Source organism: Antechinus flavipes, chromosome 5 (assembly GCF_016432865.1).
Source record: "Antechinus flavipes isolate AdamAnt ecotype Samford, QLD, Australia chromosome 5, AdamAnt_v2, whole genome shotgun sequence".
Lineage (NCBI taxonomy): Eukaryota > Metazoa > Chordata > Mammalia > Dasyuromorphia > Dasyuridae > Antechinus > Antechinus flavipes.
Genome location: NC_067402.1, coordinates 45392005 through 45411996, shown reverse-complemented (window position 1 = coordinate 45411996; position 19992 = coordinate 45392005). Strand labels below are relative to the sequence as shown.

The 19992-nt window shown below is 37.2% G+C and overlaps 1 protein-coding gene across 1 annotated transcript in view; it reads right to left on the bottom strand.

Annotated features, from left to right (window-relative positions):
- Nucleotides 1–1106: 1106 nt before the first annotated feature.
- CDK6 (cyclin dependent kinase 6) overlaps nucleotides 1107–19992 on the bottom strand; it is a 258667-nt gene continuing 239781 nt past the window's right edge. The window contains exons 6-7 of the mRNA XM_051961217.1: nucleotides 14957–15092; nucleotides 1107–12086 (exon numbers count right to left, since the gene is read on the bottom strand). Coding sequence (XP_051817177.1) covers nucleotides 11940–12086; nucleotides 14957–15092 — 283 coding nt within the window. The 3' untranslated portion in view covers nucleotides 1107–11939. The remainder of the gene's footprint in view (nucleotides 12087–14956; nucleotides 15093–19992) is intronic.

Sequence of the window (19992 nt, the reverse complement as noted above, 5' to 3'; positions counted from 1 at the left end):
CCATCTACACCCAGAGAGAATTGTAGGAACAGTATGGACCACAACAGCATTCTCACTCTCTGTTATTTATTTGCATTTTATTTTCTTTCTCACTTTTTATTTTTCTTCCTCCTTGATCTGACTTTTCTTGTGCAGCAAGCTAACTATATAAATATGTATACATATATTGGATTTAACATGTATTTTTAACATATTTAACATGTATTAGACTACCTGCCAGTTAGAGGAGAGGGTGGGGGTAAGGGGGTGAAATTTTGGAACAAAAGGTTTTGCAAGAGTCAATGTTGAAAAAATTACCCATGCATATGTTTTGTAAATAAAGAATTTTAATAAAAGAAAAAGGAAAAAAAACCTTATTGCCTCCATGTTTCTTAAGCAGACAATCTTCCTACAGATCTATGGAGACTTACTCCTGCTTGATTTCTTAATACTCTTACTATTTTTTAGTTACCAAAGTTCTTCAGTCTCAATTGTCTACTTTCAGTGCCTTTGTAAGTAGTATTAGCTCTCTTGTATAATACTAAATTTGAAAGATATTTAGTCTAAAATGGTATTTATACTTGAAGAAATTGTAACTATGATCCTTGATAGAAAACAGGCGAGGGCCTTGTCTATTTAGATATCAGAAGTATAAAAATAGAAAAAATATGAGAAGCAAAATGGTATGATAGACTGGACCTGGTTTTGGGAAGAGCTGGTGGAGGATCCTGGTGTTGACATTTGGTAACTATTTGACACTAAGCTGATCCTTTAACCTTAGTTGTCTTTTTTATTTTTTTTCCCAACATTCTGAAGATGCTCAATTTGCAAGGGAAGCAGTATAGTGCAGCAAGAACTTTTCTCCTTCAGCTTGCCCCAGTAAACAATTTCAGGTACCACAAAGCTTCTGTAGGATCTTGTCTTCCCAGACTACTTCCTCACCCTTCCTTTCCCATCTCTTGACAATTAATCCCAAACCTACCACTTAGTCTCCATTTTAAACTTAGATTGATAAAAGAAATAGGTAAATATTTATCAACTAATTCAGAAGTAAAGATCTACTATTTACTTTATTCCTTATTTTTGCTGTAAGAACAGAATTCGTTCAAAAAAAAGTTTGAAACACATTTTGCCAAAATTTGTATTTATTCAGTACTTACTGTGACTGTATTCATCTTACATCAAGATAAAAGAAAAATATAGTTAAGACAGCAAATCTTTGAGAAAACAGTTTAAAAATATTGCTGTTTTTGTTATTTTTTATTTGCTATCAGTACTTTTATTGAAAGAAACTGTATGTATGGGATGATAAATATACAAACTACTTCTCTTTTTTATTTCAAATTACCTTGTACATAACTGAAAACATTAATCTGACAATGACATTCCAATATTGATTTTTTTTAAAACAATGAACCTCATCATTTGACAATAAATACATAACTTGGCTTTCTAGCACTGCCAGCAGTAAGACATCCAGTTCTAAAGGACTACTTACTTTTCAGATAAAATAAGTTTTATCTAATCCCATATCCATGACCCTTTGTAATTTTTTCTGCCCTTTCAACATCTGTGATCGATAACATGTGGCTGCTCCTATAATCCATTCTCTCCCCTCTCCATAAACTGTTTTTAGAGAAATGAAACAACAAATCCCTTATAGTAAGGCGCATGCTAGAAAGGGTATATTAGATCATGGACCTTTATTCAAACCAGGGTAAAGGAACCGAAACTTAGGTTGATTTTGATTATATGAGGGTGTTCTGAGTTTTATATACTGCAGTTTGCTTTTTGTAATTTTTGGGTATTATATTCCATTGAATAATAAATGCCAGCTCTTCTCGTTCCTTCCAGGCCAGGAAGACTATAGATAAGCTGACCTATATCTCCAAATGCCTAGAGGGAGAAAAATGTCAGAGCTTTCCACTTGGGCAGCTGAAAGCAAGGAATGTTCTTTTCAAAAAGAGAAGTACTTCCCCTCCTAGGAGCTGTCCAAGGTAAAGATCCCAGAAAAGGGAATGTCTCAGCTGTGCTATGGTAGTAACTCCTCCCTACTCCACCCCTTTTTATCTGTGGCCTGGGCCACACAATCTTGAAGGGTTACACAGCTCAGTTATGCACAAAGGGAATGGTTCCCCCAAAGCAAAGCTGCACTTATACCCAGTATGGAAGAGAATTACCTCCTGCAATAGGCTGAGTAAAGGAAGGCACCCAGGTGGTCCTGACACATAAGAGTTTCCTGCTAAGGCTCCCTTTCCACATCTCTGTATCCAAGACCAGAGAAGGGATAAGTCAGCATAAGAAAATGACAAAATAGCTAAATCTAGAGTAAAGTTATGTTCCAGGCAAGGCGATTTCATGCACCTTTTTCTAAAACAGCTAAACCAAAAGCACCAAAAATAGAGCCATTTAAAAGCAATTATTAAGCACACTGAATGAAAAAAAAATATGCACCTTTTGAAGGAACAGTAATACACGCACCTTTAACATGTTTGTACCCTGATATTAAAATAGCAGAATGAATTTCAAGTATGAAGAAATATGGTGAAAGGTGAATTGGTAGAAAAAGCAGCCTGGAATGTATGGTTTGCACCCACCCTTAAGGAATTCTTTATCTTGTAGTCAAACTGGACATTTCAATGAAATAATTTGATTTCAGGTGCAGGATGTGGGAAAGTCATTAGAGTATGTTATCAACCTTAGATTCAGATAATCTGGACCAAGCTTGGATATCTCCTCTGGTTGCAGTGCAAGATCAGAGGGGGTTCTGAGGATGGGAGCAGGGGATACACAGGCATGTCCACAAAAAAGAATGGCATCAAAAGCACCTCTTAACTGGGCCCTTGCTACCTGAGCAGGAGCCGAAGTAAATAAGGAAGAGCCAACTCAGTGGGCAGCCCAAGACAATGGTGGAAAGTGAAGGAAAGAGGCATGACAGATGCCTGGATTAGTGGCAGGAACAGATGGAGAAAGAGATACAAGATTGCCAGATTGGCAGTATGGTAGGCATCGGCCAAGCAGCGGGTCAGGCAGGGGATTAGAGAAGTCTCTTCTGGCACACAGGACCCCTGCCCTAGACATCACCAGAATAACCTCAATTTCAAACACAGAAACCAATAATTCAAGTGTATAATCCCAGAATTTTTTTCAACATTTACAATATTATCTATGATCAGAATACACTGAAAAAAATAAGCTTACTGTGTGTGACCTACGTATTGTAACCCTGAAAAAAATAGTTTTGATTATGCTTTGTGGAATTGTAAAAACAAAACAACCCAAACCCCAAATATATTTTACAGTATAAATGTATTTCTACACATCTCAGAACAAATATCCTATAAAAATCTCTAGTGCTGGTACTCTCATGAGTACCAATATTGTGCTTCTCTTATTACATACTGTATCTCTACACTAAAAAAAAGCATGCTTTTCAAACCTTTAGATCAAAAATGAAATGTTAGAACTCTCTCAAGTTACTGAAATGTTGAATATTACTAGTTGCCAAATTCTGATTTAACATCATTCCACTTGCAATCCCTTTCTTCCTAATAACCAAAGAAAACTACCTCTGTACAAATCCAAGTTCTCTGAGACCTTGAAACTTAGACCTTTTGTTGTCTGAAACATTCAAGAAACCCAAAGATACAACATCCATCACATAGAGAAACTCTGTAGTAGCCTGACTCAGGGCTCTTTCTGTCAACAGTATTATCTGTTTCCATTAACACATACAAGGGCACTTTATGATTCTGAAGGCTTTCCCCACAAATCCAGGCAAACTAAGGCACCAATTTAAGCATCTGCCCTGATTGGGTTTTTCTCAGATGGCAATCTAGGGCAGCTCCCAAATTACTGGGATGGTTTTCTAATGAGTTTTTTTTTTTTTTTTTACTTTTTTTGTTAACATTATGCTATATGTAAAGTTGACAGCAAAAAACATTTTAAGTGTTTTTCTGTTAATTCCTTTGCCTATCTGATAAAGGAAACTCAGGTGTAAAATAGCAACCAAGCCCATTTAACTTATTTAATGCAAAGGCAGGCAGCTTATTCAAGCACTTAGTTCTAAGTTTTTCCAGCTAGATTAGGTAGCTCTTGGATAATAGTAATTAACATTAAACACACATGAAGTATAAAACAGGAAGCTTTAAGATTTTCTGTCTCTAGCTGTATTGTCACATGATATAATCCAGAAATAAATAGCAATGAAGACTGATGGTAGAACTACCTTTCTGAATGCTGAACGGCTTTTAGAAAATATTCCCCACAAGTGGGCAGTTGGTATTTAAGTTCTATGGATTCACTAGGACACTTGTTATTCATCACAGCAAAACTCACGAATACAAACTAAAAGACTATATATATTTATATAGGTATCCATCATGATAAACACAGGTTCAAGAGTAGAAGTAAGATCTGGGATGGATTCAGGAGTAAGAGCAATGTGATCATTGCCACATTATGATTACTATTTTGAAATGCCAAGTCAAATTCAAAGTGCTTTGGGATCACTGAAATATTGATGATTCTGGTAACACAGTAAATATTTCTAAAGGATTAGGGCTTTCAAATAAGGGCATAAAGAAGATATTCAGAACATACATAGATTGATGCTATAGAAAAACAACAGTTTAGAAATGAAATGATGGTGGGCTCTTTTAGGAAAATCCATTTATCCAACAATGTGACTCCTTCCCTGGTAATTCACCACAAAGTTCTGGTACAGAGGAATATGCTAGGGTAGTTAAGTATTCATTTACAGATATTTAATTGCTGGACTGAGATAGAGAACTAAAGTAAAATTCACTTGTTATGTCATGGCTAGTTAAGGGGCAAGGAGAAACAAGGATAATTTATGAATAACTTTCCTGGGTCCATTTTTTTTTTTTTTTACAGTTAAGTAAGAGTCATTTAAATACAGAATGCTGAAAAAGAATCTAGCTTTCTTATAGTTATTTTCTCTTGGGGGAGTAGAGAGTGGGAAGCTTAGTCTGTAAACATGCTGTTCCCAGACTAACAAATCCTGGGCAAAATTGCAGTAACTGTACCTCTTCATAATATTCTTTGTATAAGTTTTGTGGAGATATTCTTTGGACTTTAAGGAGGATTTTCTTTCTTAAACACTGTCCAATAGCTTTTCTTTCCTAACCACTATTCAATAGTTGTTTTCTAGGCAGAAACAAAGTCCATGATATCTTGCTGAGGCTGGACTTTGTTTCAAATAGATGAACAGGAGGGAGGTCAGTCTCATTTCCAGTCAGATTCTGGCAATGACGTCTCCACTGAGATGGCCAATAAATACATCTTAATAAGCTATAAGCTCCGGAATGGTGGAAGCCATGTTTGGATTCTCACAACTGACTTAGACCTCTTTCTATCCTCCTTAGAACAATTTAAGGCTCTTCCCTTGGTCTTTTATTTTGGATTTGGAACTGGAAATTCAGTACAGTAAGGTGGATTTTGAAACAAGTCTGTCATCCATATAATATCATAAACACTTGAAAGAAAGTATATGTGCAAGGAATATTAAAAAGGCATTATCTTTTTATTCCTGTGAAGGAAATTAAACAAAAAAAAGCCTTTTGATTGGGTCCTGTTCAGAACTGTGAACATAAGCAATGGCTGGAAATCCTGGAAGGCAATACAATTGCTTTTCTGCTTACGGTGATCTTGCTGGGAAAAACGTACTAACTTTGGAGGATATCTATCACAATGAGTTTTTGTGTCACTCCTGAGTAATTTCTTTGTTCTAAAGTCAAATTAAAAAACATATCTCTTCTCAAAAATCTATTTGTAACGTTATCTCAAGTGTCATTTTGGGAAAAAAGGAATCAAGACACACAACTACCATACATAATATATGTTATATACCATATTTGCGTCTATCTACCTACCTATATAGCACATATCTACGAATCACAGATCCACTCCAATTTAGAATCTGTGATTTTATCCATGTGCTTGCTCCTAAGAAGAATTTTCTTCTCCCAAAACATATTAATAGCAGTTCCACAATTTAAAAAACCTTGGCTAGTTTCTTGGGAGCAGAGAGAAAATAAATATAGTTACAAAACCAATATCTGTCAGAGACAAATTCCTAAGTGTAATGTTCATGGATCATAGATTAGAAAATGAACTATTTCATATTTCTTCCTAATTCTATATATTCCAATTGGAACACTACAATGTAAAAATTGCTTATTGTCCATTATGTTTGAGGGATTTGTCATATGGGAGTGCAATGCCATAGAAAATTATTTTATGTGTTACTTTGTTGAATGATCTATTCACTTATATTTCTTCAGGGTGATGTGCCTTCATGTACAAATGCAGCTACCTTAAACAGCAAGGAATATGAAAATATTGAATTTGAGATGTATAACTCTCTCTAATCAAGATGAATGGTAAAAGTGCTACATTATTATCAAAATTAGCTTAAGAAGTTGCTTCTTTTATTAGTGAATAATACTTGCATAGCGATCTTGAAAAACAAGTAACAAATAAAAATGAAACGAAATCAGGATCAGAGCATGGGATAGTGTTAAAGTTTGCCAGAATTTTTTTCCTAAAGTGACATGTTGGAGAATACGTTAGCACAAAATGAATAATCTCCTATCTTGGTGTCAGTCTATAGGAAACAAAACAAGAATTTTCTCCTTTAATACCCCCAAGTTCTCTTCAAAACCTCTATAGTTAATCAGAGAATACTGTGATCACCAAAGAATTAAGATAACAACTTAATTATCATTAATTAATGGTGTCCATAATTAAGCTGCTGCAGGTTACCAGTGATGATTTGTAACAACATAGAAGACATGTTGGCTAAATTTAAGGGAAAAATGGATGAAAATCAAGAGGACTAGAAGGTGCAGACTGGATTGTATCTACAATAAGGAAATCATGGACTAATCAAAATAACATACACGCACAAAATTCTAAATATATGCCATCGAGGTTCACAGTTCTGAAGAACAGAAGACCCAAGAAGGAAATATTACTGTGTTAATGCAATTCCATTAATTTTTTTTCTCCCTGAAATTCAATGAAAGGGAATAAAATGATAACCCCTTTGAAAAGATGAATAATAACTTTAAGAATTCAAAGTAGACTGAGAGGAAATAATGTCATTTAAAAATCTGATGGTACTTTTTGCTCTTTTATGAAGAAACGCAATTACTCTGCTAGTCCATTGAAAATGTTGCCTTTTCAGAAGCTACCAAAGGCTTTCCAAATTCAAAATGTGTTATGTGCTATTTGGGGATGAGTTACTCATGTAGACAGACACTGGCTAACTTTATTAATACAATGGCTTCAATTCTCTGGTGAATAGTTTCTGTTGTAAATGTTGAGAAATGGAAAGGTTTCTGATATTTGTATGTGAATAAAACTTTTTTTTTTGCCACATAGGCCCCTTGTTCCACCCTATAATTAACATTTTAAATTATGAGCCACAAGCTTAGCTTGAACTTTTTTTATGTATGGAGGGGGGAGCCATGGAATTACAGGCCAATTCATTTTACTCAACTGGGGAAATGAAAATAACTATGATAAAAAAAATACTTTAGAATTTAGGATCAGTTTCTCCATGAAATATTCTTTAGATTCTACTAAATTTAGGGTTTTCCTTGGAATTTTAACTTATTCTTACAAAATATTTGTTAATAACATGAATTCTTTGATACCGATATGGTCTCCAAGCCAGCCTTCTTTGGACACTTTCCTTGTTTCTTCTGAACTTCCTCTGTCTTCATTGTTTTTATAACTAACAATTTTACAAAAGTGTTTAAACAAATGATATTCATCTCTCCACAATCTAAAGATTTCACTCTTCTAAAAATCCTTTATACCTAAGATTCTATAATGACATTTCCAAGATTAATACTTTTGGTGAAAAAGAATGAGTCCAAATAGCTAAGAATGGTGGTCCCTCTAAGCCGTGTTTGGCACATCAAACAATTTAATAGCTTTATGGTTTTGATATACTTGACATGACTTAGAAAAGCTACACTTCTGAGAGAAATAGAAGATATGTGGTCTGGTATGTTTGTTATGAAAATACTTGAATCTTCCAAGAAGGGGAAGGGAATAATGCATTCTTTGGTAATCTGAATTTTAATGTGTACTGTGTTGTTAGGAAGTTTTACATGATTTTGTATTGTGGACTTCTAATACTGGCATTTCTAGGTCCCATATGTAACATTTACTAGGCTGAAAGGTCCACAGAGTGTAACCAAAGACCATAATGCCAAATAAATAAGGAGAAAAATATCTGTTATGTCTAAAAGGATTGATTACATTTGATACATTTCTGTCACAAACTAAAAAAATTTTCTCAATTAAAAAAAAAAACAAAGCCCCCTCCCCCCCAAAATAAAAAGATGAACTGCTCCAGTTTTATAATACTGTACCTTTTTTATACAAGAGATGTTGAGTATGTACTCCTAAAGTTTACAAGATGCCAAGATTTTATTCTTAGGCTGGACAATTTTGATCTCTTCTGGTAAGAGCCTCCTTGGGGCCAGAAGGCCTGAAATCCAAGATGTATACTTAAGAGAAAACTATGACAGGAGAAAGGGCTGAATTTGTTCACAATATTCCTCCTCCTTGAACTCCCAAGTTCCTATTGACTTCAGAGGAGAAACAAAATGGGAGAATTCAACCCATTTTATCTTAGTTTCCTGAAAGTCTGTTTCCTTTGGGTTAATTTTTATCTCTTTACCATATCATAGATCTCATGAGAAAAGACTAGACAGGCTTTGCATCACTCTACTTGTCCTGCACTAACTCTAAAACTCTGCCTTGTACAGTATTTTCTTCAATTTTACTTTGCTATAGAAGCTTTTGACAAAAGCCCATAGTGGCCCAGTATAAAATGCCAGATAGTTTTCTTTCATTTTAACATGGGAAACAGCATGCACATTCTTTTACCAGGCAAACCACCTCTTCACACTTAGCTTCAAATCCATGATGTAGTTCTATTTTTTTTTTAATGGGTTTTTAGATAAGGCTTAATTAAAGGGTATTTTGAATTCCTAGATGTTCTTGGCTTCTTAACATTAGCAAAGATCCATGAAAAGTTCCTTGGATGAGTAACTAAAATCCAGTGGGCTTTTCTGGAGCATTGAGGAAAAAGCTTTCCTTGAAAGCAATTGGGTCTGGTGTGGGTCCTTAATCAGGAAATTACAAATATAGGAGGACAAATACGGCAGAACTAGCCACAACATGAACTAGCCATCAAAAGCATAAAATGACAAAATAAGTCATGCTCATGCAATATATAAATTAACAGAAGAGATAAGGGTTATATCTCTAACTGATGGAATAACTCAAGAACTCAAAAACTAAGTCAATATTAAATGCTAAAAAGAAAGTCGTAAGCCAATTACAAAACAAAAAACAAGCTCTAGAATATAGTAGTGCAGCACACCCATGTTTTTCTCAAAAAGTTCTCAAACTTTTGCCTAAGTGATGACTAGAGGGATGAAGCATCAAGGAATAAAGTTCTTTAAACCAAGTTTATGGTATGTCAAAAAAGGCTCTCCTCTTTGTTTAAATTTAGTGCCCCAAAGAAAGATAAAATTCTCACCACTTCTGGTCATATCTGGTATTATCTAGACCACCTGCAGGATAATTTTATTTCAAGGACTAATGTCAATGGCTAAAAACTCATTCACTGATGTTGAAATCATGAAAAACATGTGCAATAGTCTTCTTAGCTGACTCCCCACTTTATTTCAAAGGAGAACTCTCATCCTTTATATCACTGAAGCAAAACAGTATGTGCATTTTTTGTTTTAAAAAGTGACTCCCCAAATCCATCTAGTTTGATATATCTGCATACCCCATGAAACGACATATTTTTATTTCTCAAGAACACCATAATGTTTTCTAAAGCATACAAGTATACATATACATACTCTCAGGCTGGTATTCATCCACTCCTTAATAATTCTGCCTCTGAACATAATCTTAATTGGCAGATCTATTGAAAACATAAGTCCGATAGCAAAAGTGACAGACAGTCTATCTTTTCTCCAAAGAGACTATGTTCTTGCTATCAGACATTAATCATTAGGAAACAGTGTGTGTGAGCAGAGGATTGAGGGGGAACATGACCACGAAAGCAGCTATCTCTAAGGTCAAGGTGGAAGACTGTGAAGAAGCAGGAAAAAGCAGAACTAGCCACATATGAAGATTTTCATTCATCTCCATACCTAAGAACCAGGAGTGGGCTGAGTGCCTTCCATAAAGGATCCCTACTCCAAACCAAAAAGCAAGAGCAAACTAAAAGAAAAGAAGGGCTAGGTATTGGGGGCTAGGGGAGGAAGGGAACCACCCCAACGGTTGCATTTGCAAAGGAGAAAGCTACTCCTGAAAAATAAGTAAAAGGCATTTGGATTTTTTGCCCCTTTTAAAAAAGATAAATGCTGTACTGGAAATAGACTGAGTTACCAAAGTAAAAATACTAAGTTATAGATTCAAGCCGTCTTCTCTACAAGTTTGTACATTTATTTTATTTTTGCTGGTTCCATAGAGGGGCATATATACTTGACTCATCTCCTTAAGATACATAAGCACAGGACCATGATGAGTGATCCTTGAAGGGGAAGACCACTAAGGCCTGAATAAGGTTGAAGAGTTTGGGTAATGAAGTTACAATCTTACTCCATAGAAATGAGAGGTTTGTCTGACACATGAAGACAGTGTGTAAAAGGACATAAGTAACCAGCTGGCAGTAATGGACTTAGGCACTAGGAGGTAATATGCAATACATATTTTGCAAGTAAGGCAGTGCATTATAGAAAAGTACAGTGTTAACATGTAGAGATAACGCTTAGGGCATTCCTGTAACCAGCTAGAAAAGAAGGATTCTCTCAACTAAAATTAGAAATGCTTAAAAATAGAGGCCTTTAAAAAATGTTTAAAGGTTGCAAATCATGAAAAAAAAAGGCGCTCTATTTTTTACCATCTTCATTTACTTAATTTTTTTTTTTTAAATTTTTAAGAGGGAAATTCCCTGAAGTCAATAACAGGTAGGGAAATTATTTTTGGGCCCTGTTTTAAGAGAAAAATAATTATGTTGTACAATCAAAACAGATTTGCATTGAATAAAATTAGCTTTCTAAGGAGGGCAAAGGATAATATGTATTTCGAAATACTTCCCTTAAAGATATTCATAGCGAGGCTGAAAAGGCAGGGATGGATTTTTCAGTGTGCATCTGCTTTTGCCTAAGTAATAATAAACTCATAACTCCTTGTAAACTCACTGCATTTGGATAGAAAGGAGATGTTGTCAACATAGGCCCAAATTTCTCATTTCTGGAGAAGCCCTAATTCTGGTATTTTCTCTTCAGTAAATAGATGCATCTGTATTCCATTCCCTTCAGCCTCTAAAAATTCAATTATTCTATGCAGTTAAAAAAATAACACTTTAAGAGATCACAAGCGCACGCACGTACACACACACACACACACACACACACACACACACACACACACTCTCACTCACTCAAGAGTACCAAATTAGGCTTCAGCAGCTATAGAGAGATTACATCTTAAGTCGGCAGTGACTGGATTATTCCTACTTCACTCTGGCAGCATTTGATGTTGGACAAAAGAAACGGCAGCAAAATTGGTCAGCAGCTTCTCTTCATCTGGAGTTTTTTTTTTTTTTTGTTTTGTTTTTGTTTTGTTTTTGTTTTTTGTTTTTTTTGTCTTGTTTTTCCAGGTATTTTGAACGAACACACAAACGAACGAACATACACACGAACATGAAACTCAAAATTGCTTTTGCATTGATTTGGAAACAGTAAACTCGGCCAGTTTCCCGGGAGAAACAGATCGTCATCCAGAAGAGAGAGGCAGACCCTCCAGAAGCCCAGATGTGATCAGTGACCGCACTGCCTTCCCAGGGGGCGGCCCCTCAGTTATCAGTTCAGCTCCAGAGAGCACTGATCACCTCAAGCGCTGTTGCCCTCACTGCTGCTTTGGCTGGGGGATGTCCGAGGGTCCACATTCTCATGAGGTTTCTCTACATCATGGAAATATGGATGAGACAATGCACTGCAAGCCGAGATTCTTTTTGCTGGGTTGAATGTCAAGCACTTCTGTGAGGAGAGAAAAAAGGGGGGAAAATTCCAATAAAATCTGTAACAAATAATTTAAATGCAGTACCTACGTGTGTAAATGTATTTGCTATTGTATATGGAGTGACAATCAATCAACAGTTCCTAATGTTTTTTGTTAGTCAGGTTTTTCAATACATAAAATAAAATATATAAGATTGTGATATATGATAATTTAATATGGAGGAGAAGCAGGGTAGTGCAGCAGTAGATAGAAAGCCAACTTTTAGACCACTGCTTTGGGAAATGAGAATCTATACCACAGTACACTAAGGTTTAGTACAGTGTAGAGTACTATCCTATCCCATACAATATCATACTATAATACTCTATAGCTAAGCATGAAGAAGTTTGTAACCTAAAAGGCACTCGCTAATTAATGAATTATTTTGGCCACAGAAACTCGTGAATCCCTCTGCCAAGATATGGGGAGGCTATGATCTGCCATTCTGGCATGTGAGACAAGCCATTCAAGGGATGTGGGTCGTGAAGGAGACCTTGGATATTGGCCAGGGGAAAATTTAACTAGGGAAAGGGGAGATGCAACTCAACAAATCATTTTTATTAACTAGATACCTCTGCACAGACTGTCTGTCTCCCCAATCTGGAATGTCTTCCTTTCTCTTCCTCTTTCCTTCTGCTTCTTCCTTCAAGACTTAGTTCCAATGTCAATCTTTGGCAGAAGGCATTTCTTAGTCCCTTCTCCTATCACAAGTGCCTTTCCAGTTAAGGTTACCTTGTATCTGCCCTCTAAAGATCATCCTGTTCCATCTCCTATTTACTGTGACTGTCTGTTTATCTATCTTGTCTATGGAGTTTATGTATCTATCTATTCTTTCTATCTATCCTCTCTAGTCTGCCTGTCTGTCTTTATATCTATTTTGCATATCTATTAATTCTGTTTTTCTTTCTTTCTATAAATCTATCAGTCCCTGTATCTATTCACCTATTTATGTGAATATCCTTTCTCTGCACAATTATTCATTCCTGAACATGCTGGCTCCTTCATTAAAACACAGACTTCTTAGCACCGTACTTGGCATATAGTTAGTACTCCATAAATGCTTGTTGATTAAGCTCAGTGGCTTCTATCTGCTGACAGATAGTGCTGCCTAGCTCCTGGGGCAGAGCCCCAGTCCCTTGACCAGAGTGATGGTTCTTTTCAGGGTTGCTGGAAGGTATGGTCACTCTGAGAAAATCAGGGCTCTTTTGATGTACTTAAAAATAAAAGTAATCATCAGGTTAGTACAGAGTTAATTCTGTTTTAGTGGGGGAAAGAAATCCTCTGTTGCAATTGCACTTTGAGTGATTATAATTCTAGAGGGAAGTGTGGGAGGCAAGGAAGGACAAACTGAACCTGGGGAGTAGTCAAGCCTAGGAGCTGAATCCCACTCCCACAGGGTCCAACTGCTTCTACTGCTTCCTGAAGTGTGCAGGTTCTGCTGAATAATCTGGCTGTTTCATCAAGGTCTTCACACTTCTCCTCCCTGCTCCCCCACCATAAGATTTCCAATAAAATGTCACAAGTTTTCAGTTGACTTGTTTCAGCAGTGAATAATGGACAATCACTGATTACGCTGTAAGTCCCAGAAATGGCTACACATGAGCAGACAATTACACTGATGACTGCCTTTTCCTGAGAAGTTTCAATAGAGTACATCTCTCCTAAACTGGTGCAGAGAAATCTGGGTTCCATTTAGGATGCAGGGACTTTCCATGTGCCATGGTCCTTAGTACTTATGCTGGACACAGCAAAATCACACAGATTATTAAGGGACTGCTCAGGCTAAGACTTTTGAGGTCCAGAGAGATCAAGGGATTTTGTCTGAGATCAAAGAGTGGCTGGGCCGGCCTCCAACTCCAAAGCCCCAGGTCTTTCTACTTGTTGAAGGAGCGCCCGGAGGTTGTGGATTTAGGGATGGAAGAGAGTTTACTTGGCACTTCGTCCAATTCTCTCATTTTTATAAACGAATAAGGTGAATTACCCAGGATCTCCGTAGGAGCAAAAGCACCTCTGATTGCAAATCCAATTCTCTTCCCACAGTGGGAGAGCACATTCCACTTCTCTCCCATGCAGTGGACAATTTATATAAAGCCTTAAACTTGGAAATGGAAGTCTTTCACCCAATATATAAATGGGACAACCATTTGTATATTCCCAATATATACAGGCCCAAGTTAGAACCACGGAATCCTGGCTTTCCTATTTAGCTGAGTACCCATGAGCATTTACTACCTCCACCAGCCTCAGTTTCCTTATTTGTAAGATGAGAGAATTAGACTGAATGAATTCTAAGTAAATTATATGCTAGCTCTAGACCTTTGATGATTTTGTGGTTAGATGATTCCAAAGATTTTGATGCCAGGGGCGACATCAGGGATAATAATAACAACAATTAGTATTTACGTAGTGTCTTAAGATTTGCAAGACAAAGTGTTACTTTACTTCACAAAGTTACCTTGTATCTGCCCTCTAAAGTAGGCAGTAGTAAAGAGGGCCCTGGGAAGTAGTTGCAATTGTTATCCCCATTTTACAAGAGGGGAAACTGAGGCAGGGAATTTAGATGGCTTACCCAGGGTCACAAGTTTATGATTTGGAATTTGAACTCAGGCCTTCCCAGTCCTCTAATGCATGAGTGTCCTTTGCAGATACAAAAATTTTTTTTCTTTCTGTAGACATATATGTAGACAATATATAAAATCCAAGCCTGCTTGTCTATTGGTATTTGACTCTGATGATGGAGTAGACAGTGACTGTTTGAATGGCAGACTCCTCAAGTCCATTTCCACCCCCTACCCTCTGCATGTCTGTTGGGTTCTGATATGGCCCGCCCGCAGATGGGGGCACTTACCATAAGTAAGTCTTTGCCTAGCTCATCAATATCTGTTACAAACTTTTCGATTGGTTGGGGAGATTTTGCATTAAAAGCCTGCCTGGGAAGGGCCACGTCATTTGGCCAGTCTTCTTCACCTGGAAGTCCAATGACACTGTAAGAGAGAAAAACAGGAAGGTGAGTTCTAGTCAGTTCTGTAGAGCATTGCTGTTCTGCTGGACATGGGCGTCCCTCACAGTCCACAGGTGAAGAGACCGAACCCCAGAAAGATCATGTATCTTGCCCACTTAGGAGCATTAAGGGGATCTTCAGGAATAATTTCATTTCAGGGGAAGAAAAGTCATAGACTCTGGAATTAAAGGTTCTTGGTATACTCCTTAGCCTCTGATTGTTCTCATCAATAAAATGAATGAGATGGAGATAATGGCCTAAGATATCACACCAATGATGAATGTGCAGATACCAAAAGCTCAACTACAGCAGAGCAGATATCTCTTAGATATAAGCAAATTATTATGTGAAAAATTAAGCTGGGAGTTTGATTATAATCCCCAGAACCAATCACATTAAAAATCTAGGTGCATCCTTGGAAGATTCAAAGGCAGAGGTCAGAAACTGTGCCCAGTATTACTCGTAGGGGGAACACATTCAGTTGTATTTAAAATATCTAATGGTATTCCAAAGTGTTAGATTAAAGTAGAATTGATTGGAAGATAAAGAAACATTTGTTGATTGTTATTGAGTTTATTCATTATCACACTCAAAGTTCCTTTCTTGCACATCAGTTCTACAGAAGGAAATATTTCTCAAATTAAGCAAACCTAACTCCAAATCACCCCACCCCACTCCAATGAATTAATACATAGCTGGCTCTAGCACACCCCTGGCCATGTTCAAATAACTCTGAGGAAATGAGGAGCATGCTTGGTCTCTCAAATCAGGGTTATAAGCCAATCGTGAAAGGGCACAAATGATGCCAGCTGCTTCATGAAGTCTTTCTCCTCAGGCGTGTATGTGTGGACATACGGAATGTCTATGTATCTTTTTTTTTTTTTTTTATGGAAGAATGTATCTTCTCAGGGTCACATCACAAAACTTTTGTTATTCTTGGGACAGGAATATGCTCTCCTTCATGTTTTACTAAACACCCCAACTCTTGTTTGTCACTTGGCAGCCATGGCAAATGGCATTATGACTACACCCTGTACAGGTGTGTTCCTGGAGGAAGGACTTAGGTCAGGACACCCTACACCTGGCCTTGCTCAGATGCAGCTGAACCAAGTAATTACAGGCTAAGCAAAGAAAGAATCAAAGAGAGAGAGAAGAGAGAGAAGAGAGAGAGAGAGAGAGAGAGAGAGAGAGAGAGAGAGAGAGAGAGAGAGAGAGAGAGAGAGAGAGAGAGAGACAGAGACAGAGAGAGACAGAGAGAGAGACAGAGAGAGACAGAGAGCAGAGACAGAGAGAGAGACAGACAGAGAGAGACAGAGAGAGAAGAGATACAGAGAGAGAGAGAGAGAGAGAGCGCAGAGACAGAGAGAGAGAGAGAGAGAGAGAGAGAGAGAGAGAGAGGAGAGAGAGAGAGAGAGAGAGAGAGAGAGAGAGAGAGAGAGAGAGAGAGAGAGAGAGAGAGAGAGAGAGAGGAGACTTAAATGATTAGGAATGACTGGATTAAAACTAAATGAAAATATGCTTGGATACCAAGGTCTAGAATAGGAACTATAAAGAGAAAATGAATAAAAAAACCAGGTTGAAATCGTTTTCTCTGATATTTCAAAGATGTGAGCAGGGGAGTGTGTCCTATATATTAAGACAGCATATATGAAGAGAATTTAGCACTACAGGAAAACAAAACTTATATAAACCAAAGAATTAGGTACTGCTGTGAATTATTAAAGAAGGTATTTTAGTGGAAGGACTAATGGAAGAAGAAGGAGAGAAGATTTTTTTGAATTTAAAGTTTTAAGCTATCATCCCCTCCTTTTTCCTTTGACCATCTTCTATTCTTCCAACACCTTTTACAAAGTATCACCTATCAGTACTAATTGTATCTAGAATGTATTATTAAAACCAGTTTTTAAAAGTATCTTATCTGCAGGACTTTCTTCGACATCCTTCAATGGAATCAAGTCTAGAGAAAACCAAGCAATGTTGTTACTTATTTCATGCCAAGGGAATTCACAGTGAATATAACAATGTAATTATTTTTTGTGGGGGACAAGGAGAGGAAGCTGTAAGTTATTAGATTTGGGATTTCACAGTGTAGCATTAAAAAGTTGCCTGAAGAAGAGCCTGAACTCAGGTTTGCCCAACTCTAATGTTTTTCTTTTAGTCATTGTATGTATATACTGCCTACTGGAAATAATGTCTGTCTGTCTGTCTATCCATTCATCCAATCTACCTTTATATTTACCAACATTCCTACCTATCTTTCCTTCCCCTCTTTTCTTCTTTTCCCCTCCCCCCCCATCCATCTATGAACATCATCAGAAACACAGAGAAAGAAGCTATCTGGCCACGATCCACAGGAAGGGCAGTGGCAGAAGCAAGGCTCAGAACCCAATTTTCTCAATTCTTATTTGAGGCCTCTTTTCACCAAACCATGATGTCTCTCCTAAAATCATGTTATAGAAAAAAAGCACTCAGAGCATGGCTTTCAAAAATGCTTTCAGTTTTTTTTTTTTTTTTTTTTTTTAAAGTAAGCTTTATGGAACTCACCAAGTGACTTTCTTTAAGGATAATGAAACTTTCTTTTCTTCTCCCTCAATTTGTAGCAAAACTTATTTAGTCTCCTGTGAATTTCCACTGCCTATATATTTAGGAGAGCTGGGACATTCTGATAGGCCCATGATGGGATCTTGTACCAAGCTGCACTACTAAGACAACAGACTTCAGCTTTTAACAACTGATAGTAACCCTGGCAAGCTGGATAGCACACAAGAGCACTACAGACCGGACACTTGGGGGCCTATCAGGGTAGGGGCAGAGAATTTTTCAACTACGTTGCAAATGACACTAGGGTGCAGTGTTGGCCTTTCATTTGACTGTTAGGGCCTTTGGAGCCTGCATATTAAGGGCAATAATTAGAATATCAATGACTCATGAGCCAGTGTCAAACACAGAAAGCAAAATCACATTGTAAAGGAATAATATATTGAAAGCTTTACCACTGTCCACTTCCTTTCCTTTGGCATCCTACAGCTACCAGAGTTTTGCCAAAATGGGAATCCGCTATCAGCCTAAGACTTCAATCTTTCTGGTCAAATTTCTCTTCTGGTCCTTTTCACTGGCTTCATCCACTAGTAATATTAAAATGACTGATAACTAAAAGGTTGGTAGTGAGATAGTGCCATCCAGTGACCTAAGGCATTAATGAGGGAAAACAAACAGAGGAACTTCAGTGTTTAGTAAATTTAGTCTTAGGAAAGACTTGTATTTTCTCCAAGTCAGAGGTTCTCAACCTGGAGTCTGTGAACTTCTTTAAAACAAACACGCGATTTCAATATATTTAGTTTCCTTTATAACCCTATATATTTTATACATTTAAAAAGAGTATTCTAGCAAAGTCCATCAGTTTCACCAGCCTGCTAAGGGGGTCCGTGACCCAAGAAAGGTCAAGAACTCCTCTGAGCAGAGGCTTTGGAAGCCATATGGAATTTTTGAGTGCTTTTTACATAAGGACTCTGACCTTTTTCATTGACTGTCTCTCATACCTAGAATGTTCCCCTTCCTCATCTTCACTTCTTGGATTCCTTCAAGTCTCAGCTAAAATCCTACTTTCTACAAGAAGCCTATCTCTATCCCCCTTTAATGCTAGTGTCCTCCCTCTGTTGATCACCTCCAATTTATCTTGTATACACCGTCTATGTATACTGTTGTCTCCACATCATCTCCTCCATCCAGATGTGCTGTCTCTGAGAGCAGGGATCATCTTTATAATCCCAGCCCTTATCCAAGTGCCTGGCACAAAGGAGGGGCTTAAAAATGACTGAGAGTACATGCTTTCGGGTCATAAAATGCTTGAGATTCTGTACTAGAAAATTCAAAGACGAGAGAGAGAGAGAGAGAGAGAGAGAGAGAGAGAGGAGAGAGAGAGAGAGAGAGAGAGAGAGAGAAGGTCAAGCCCCCTAAAATACAGCTATCATGCCCACTAATGAGTCCTATAAAAGTATTTAATTTTCTCTATGGGACTGCACACTTTGGCCACCCCCAAATAAGGTTGAACCTCACTTGTACTAGGGGCAAATCCATGGAGATTATAAAGCAAAATAGGAATGAATGGAACTGTGAGAACATCACTGATCATCAATGGATAAAGTAGGTCTGGATAATAGGTCCCTTTGGACAGAAATTAATTTAAATGATGGCATTGGAATACTTCTGGTCCTGCTGTTAATAAGCTGGATGTTTTTTTCAATTGGACAGAGAAGAAATATCTATATATCCAAAGTCATTGAGATGGTATGACCAGGAATTGTCAGAGGTTAAGGTTGAACTATTCTACATCTACATATGTATATATCTCTATGTATGTATAGAGATGTATATATCTTTACTTCTTTCCATCAGAAATGGATTCTGCGAATGCCCAGATCCAGAGGTTTAAGACTATAACTACAGGCTACATACATGTAGACACACATTATACATATGTAGGAGATGCTTTAAAGTTAGCAAAACATCATGCAAAATATGTAAGAGACTAACACGGTGGGGTGGAAAGGGCAACAGAATTGGGGCCTAAGGTGCCGGACTCAAATCCCAATGATGTCATTTATTGTGTGACTTTGAGAAAAACAATGATCTCTTTAGACTTCCCTCATCTGTAAAACTGGATCTTTAAGATCCCATCTAGATCTAAGTCCATGAGTTAGAATCAGAACTTGAGCAGGAAGGAATCTTTTAGATTTGATTGCCCTGGAATTCCCTTATCAGTGAAATGAGAGAGTTGGAATTGATGGTCTTTTAAGTTCCCTTCTAGTTCTAAATCCATAATGTTGATGATAGAAAGTCTCTGTTTCCTCCTCTACAAAATAGGGGACTTGGATGGGATATTC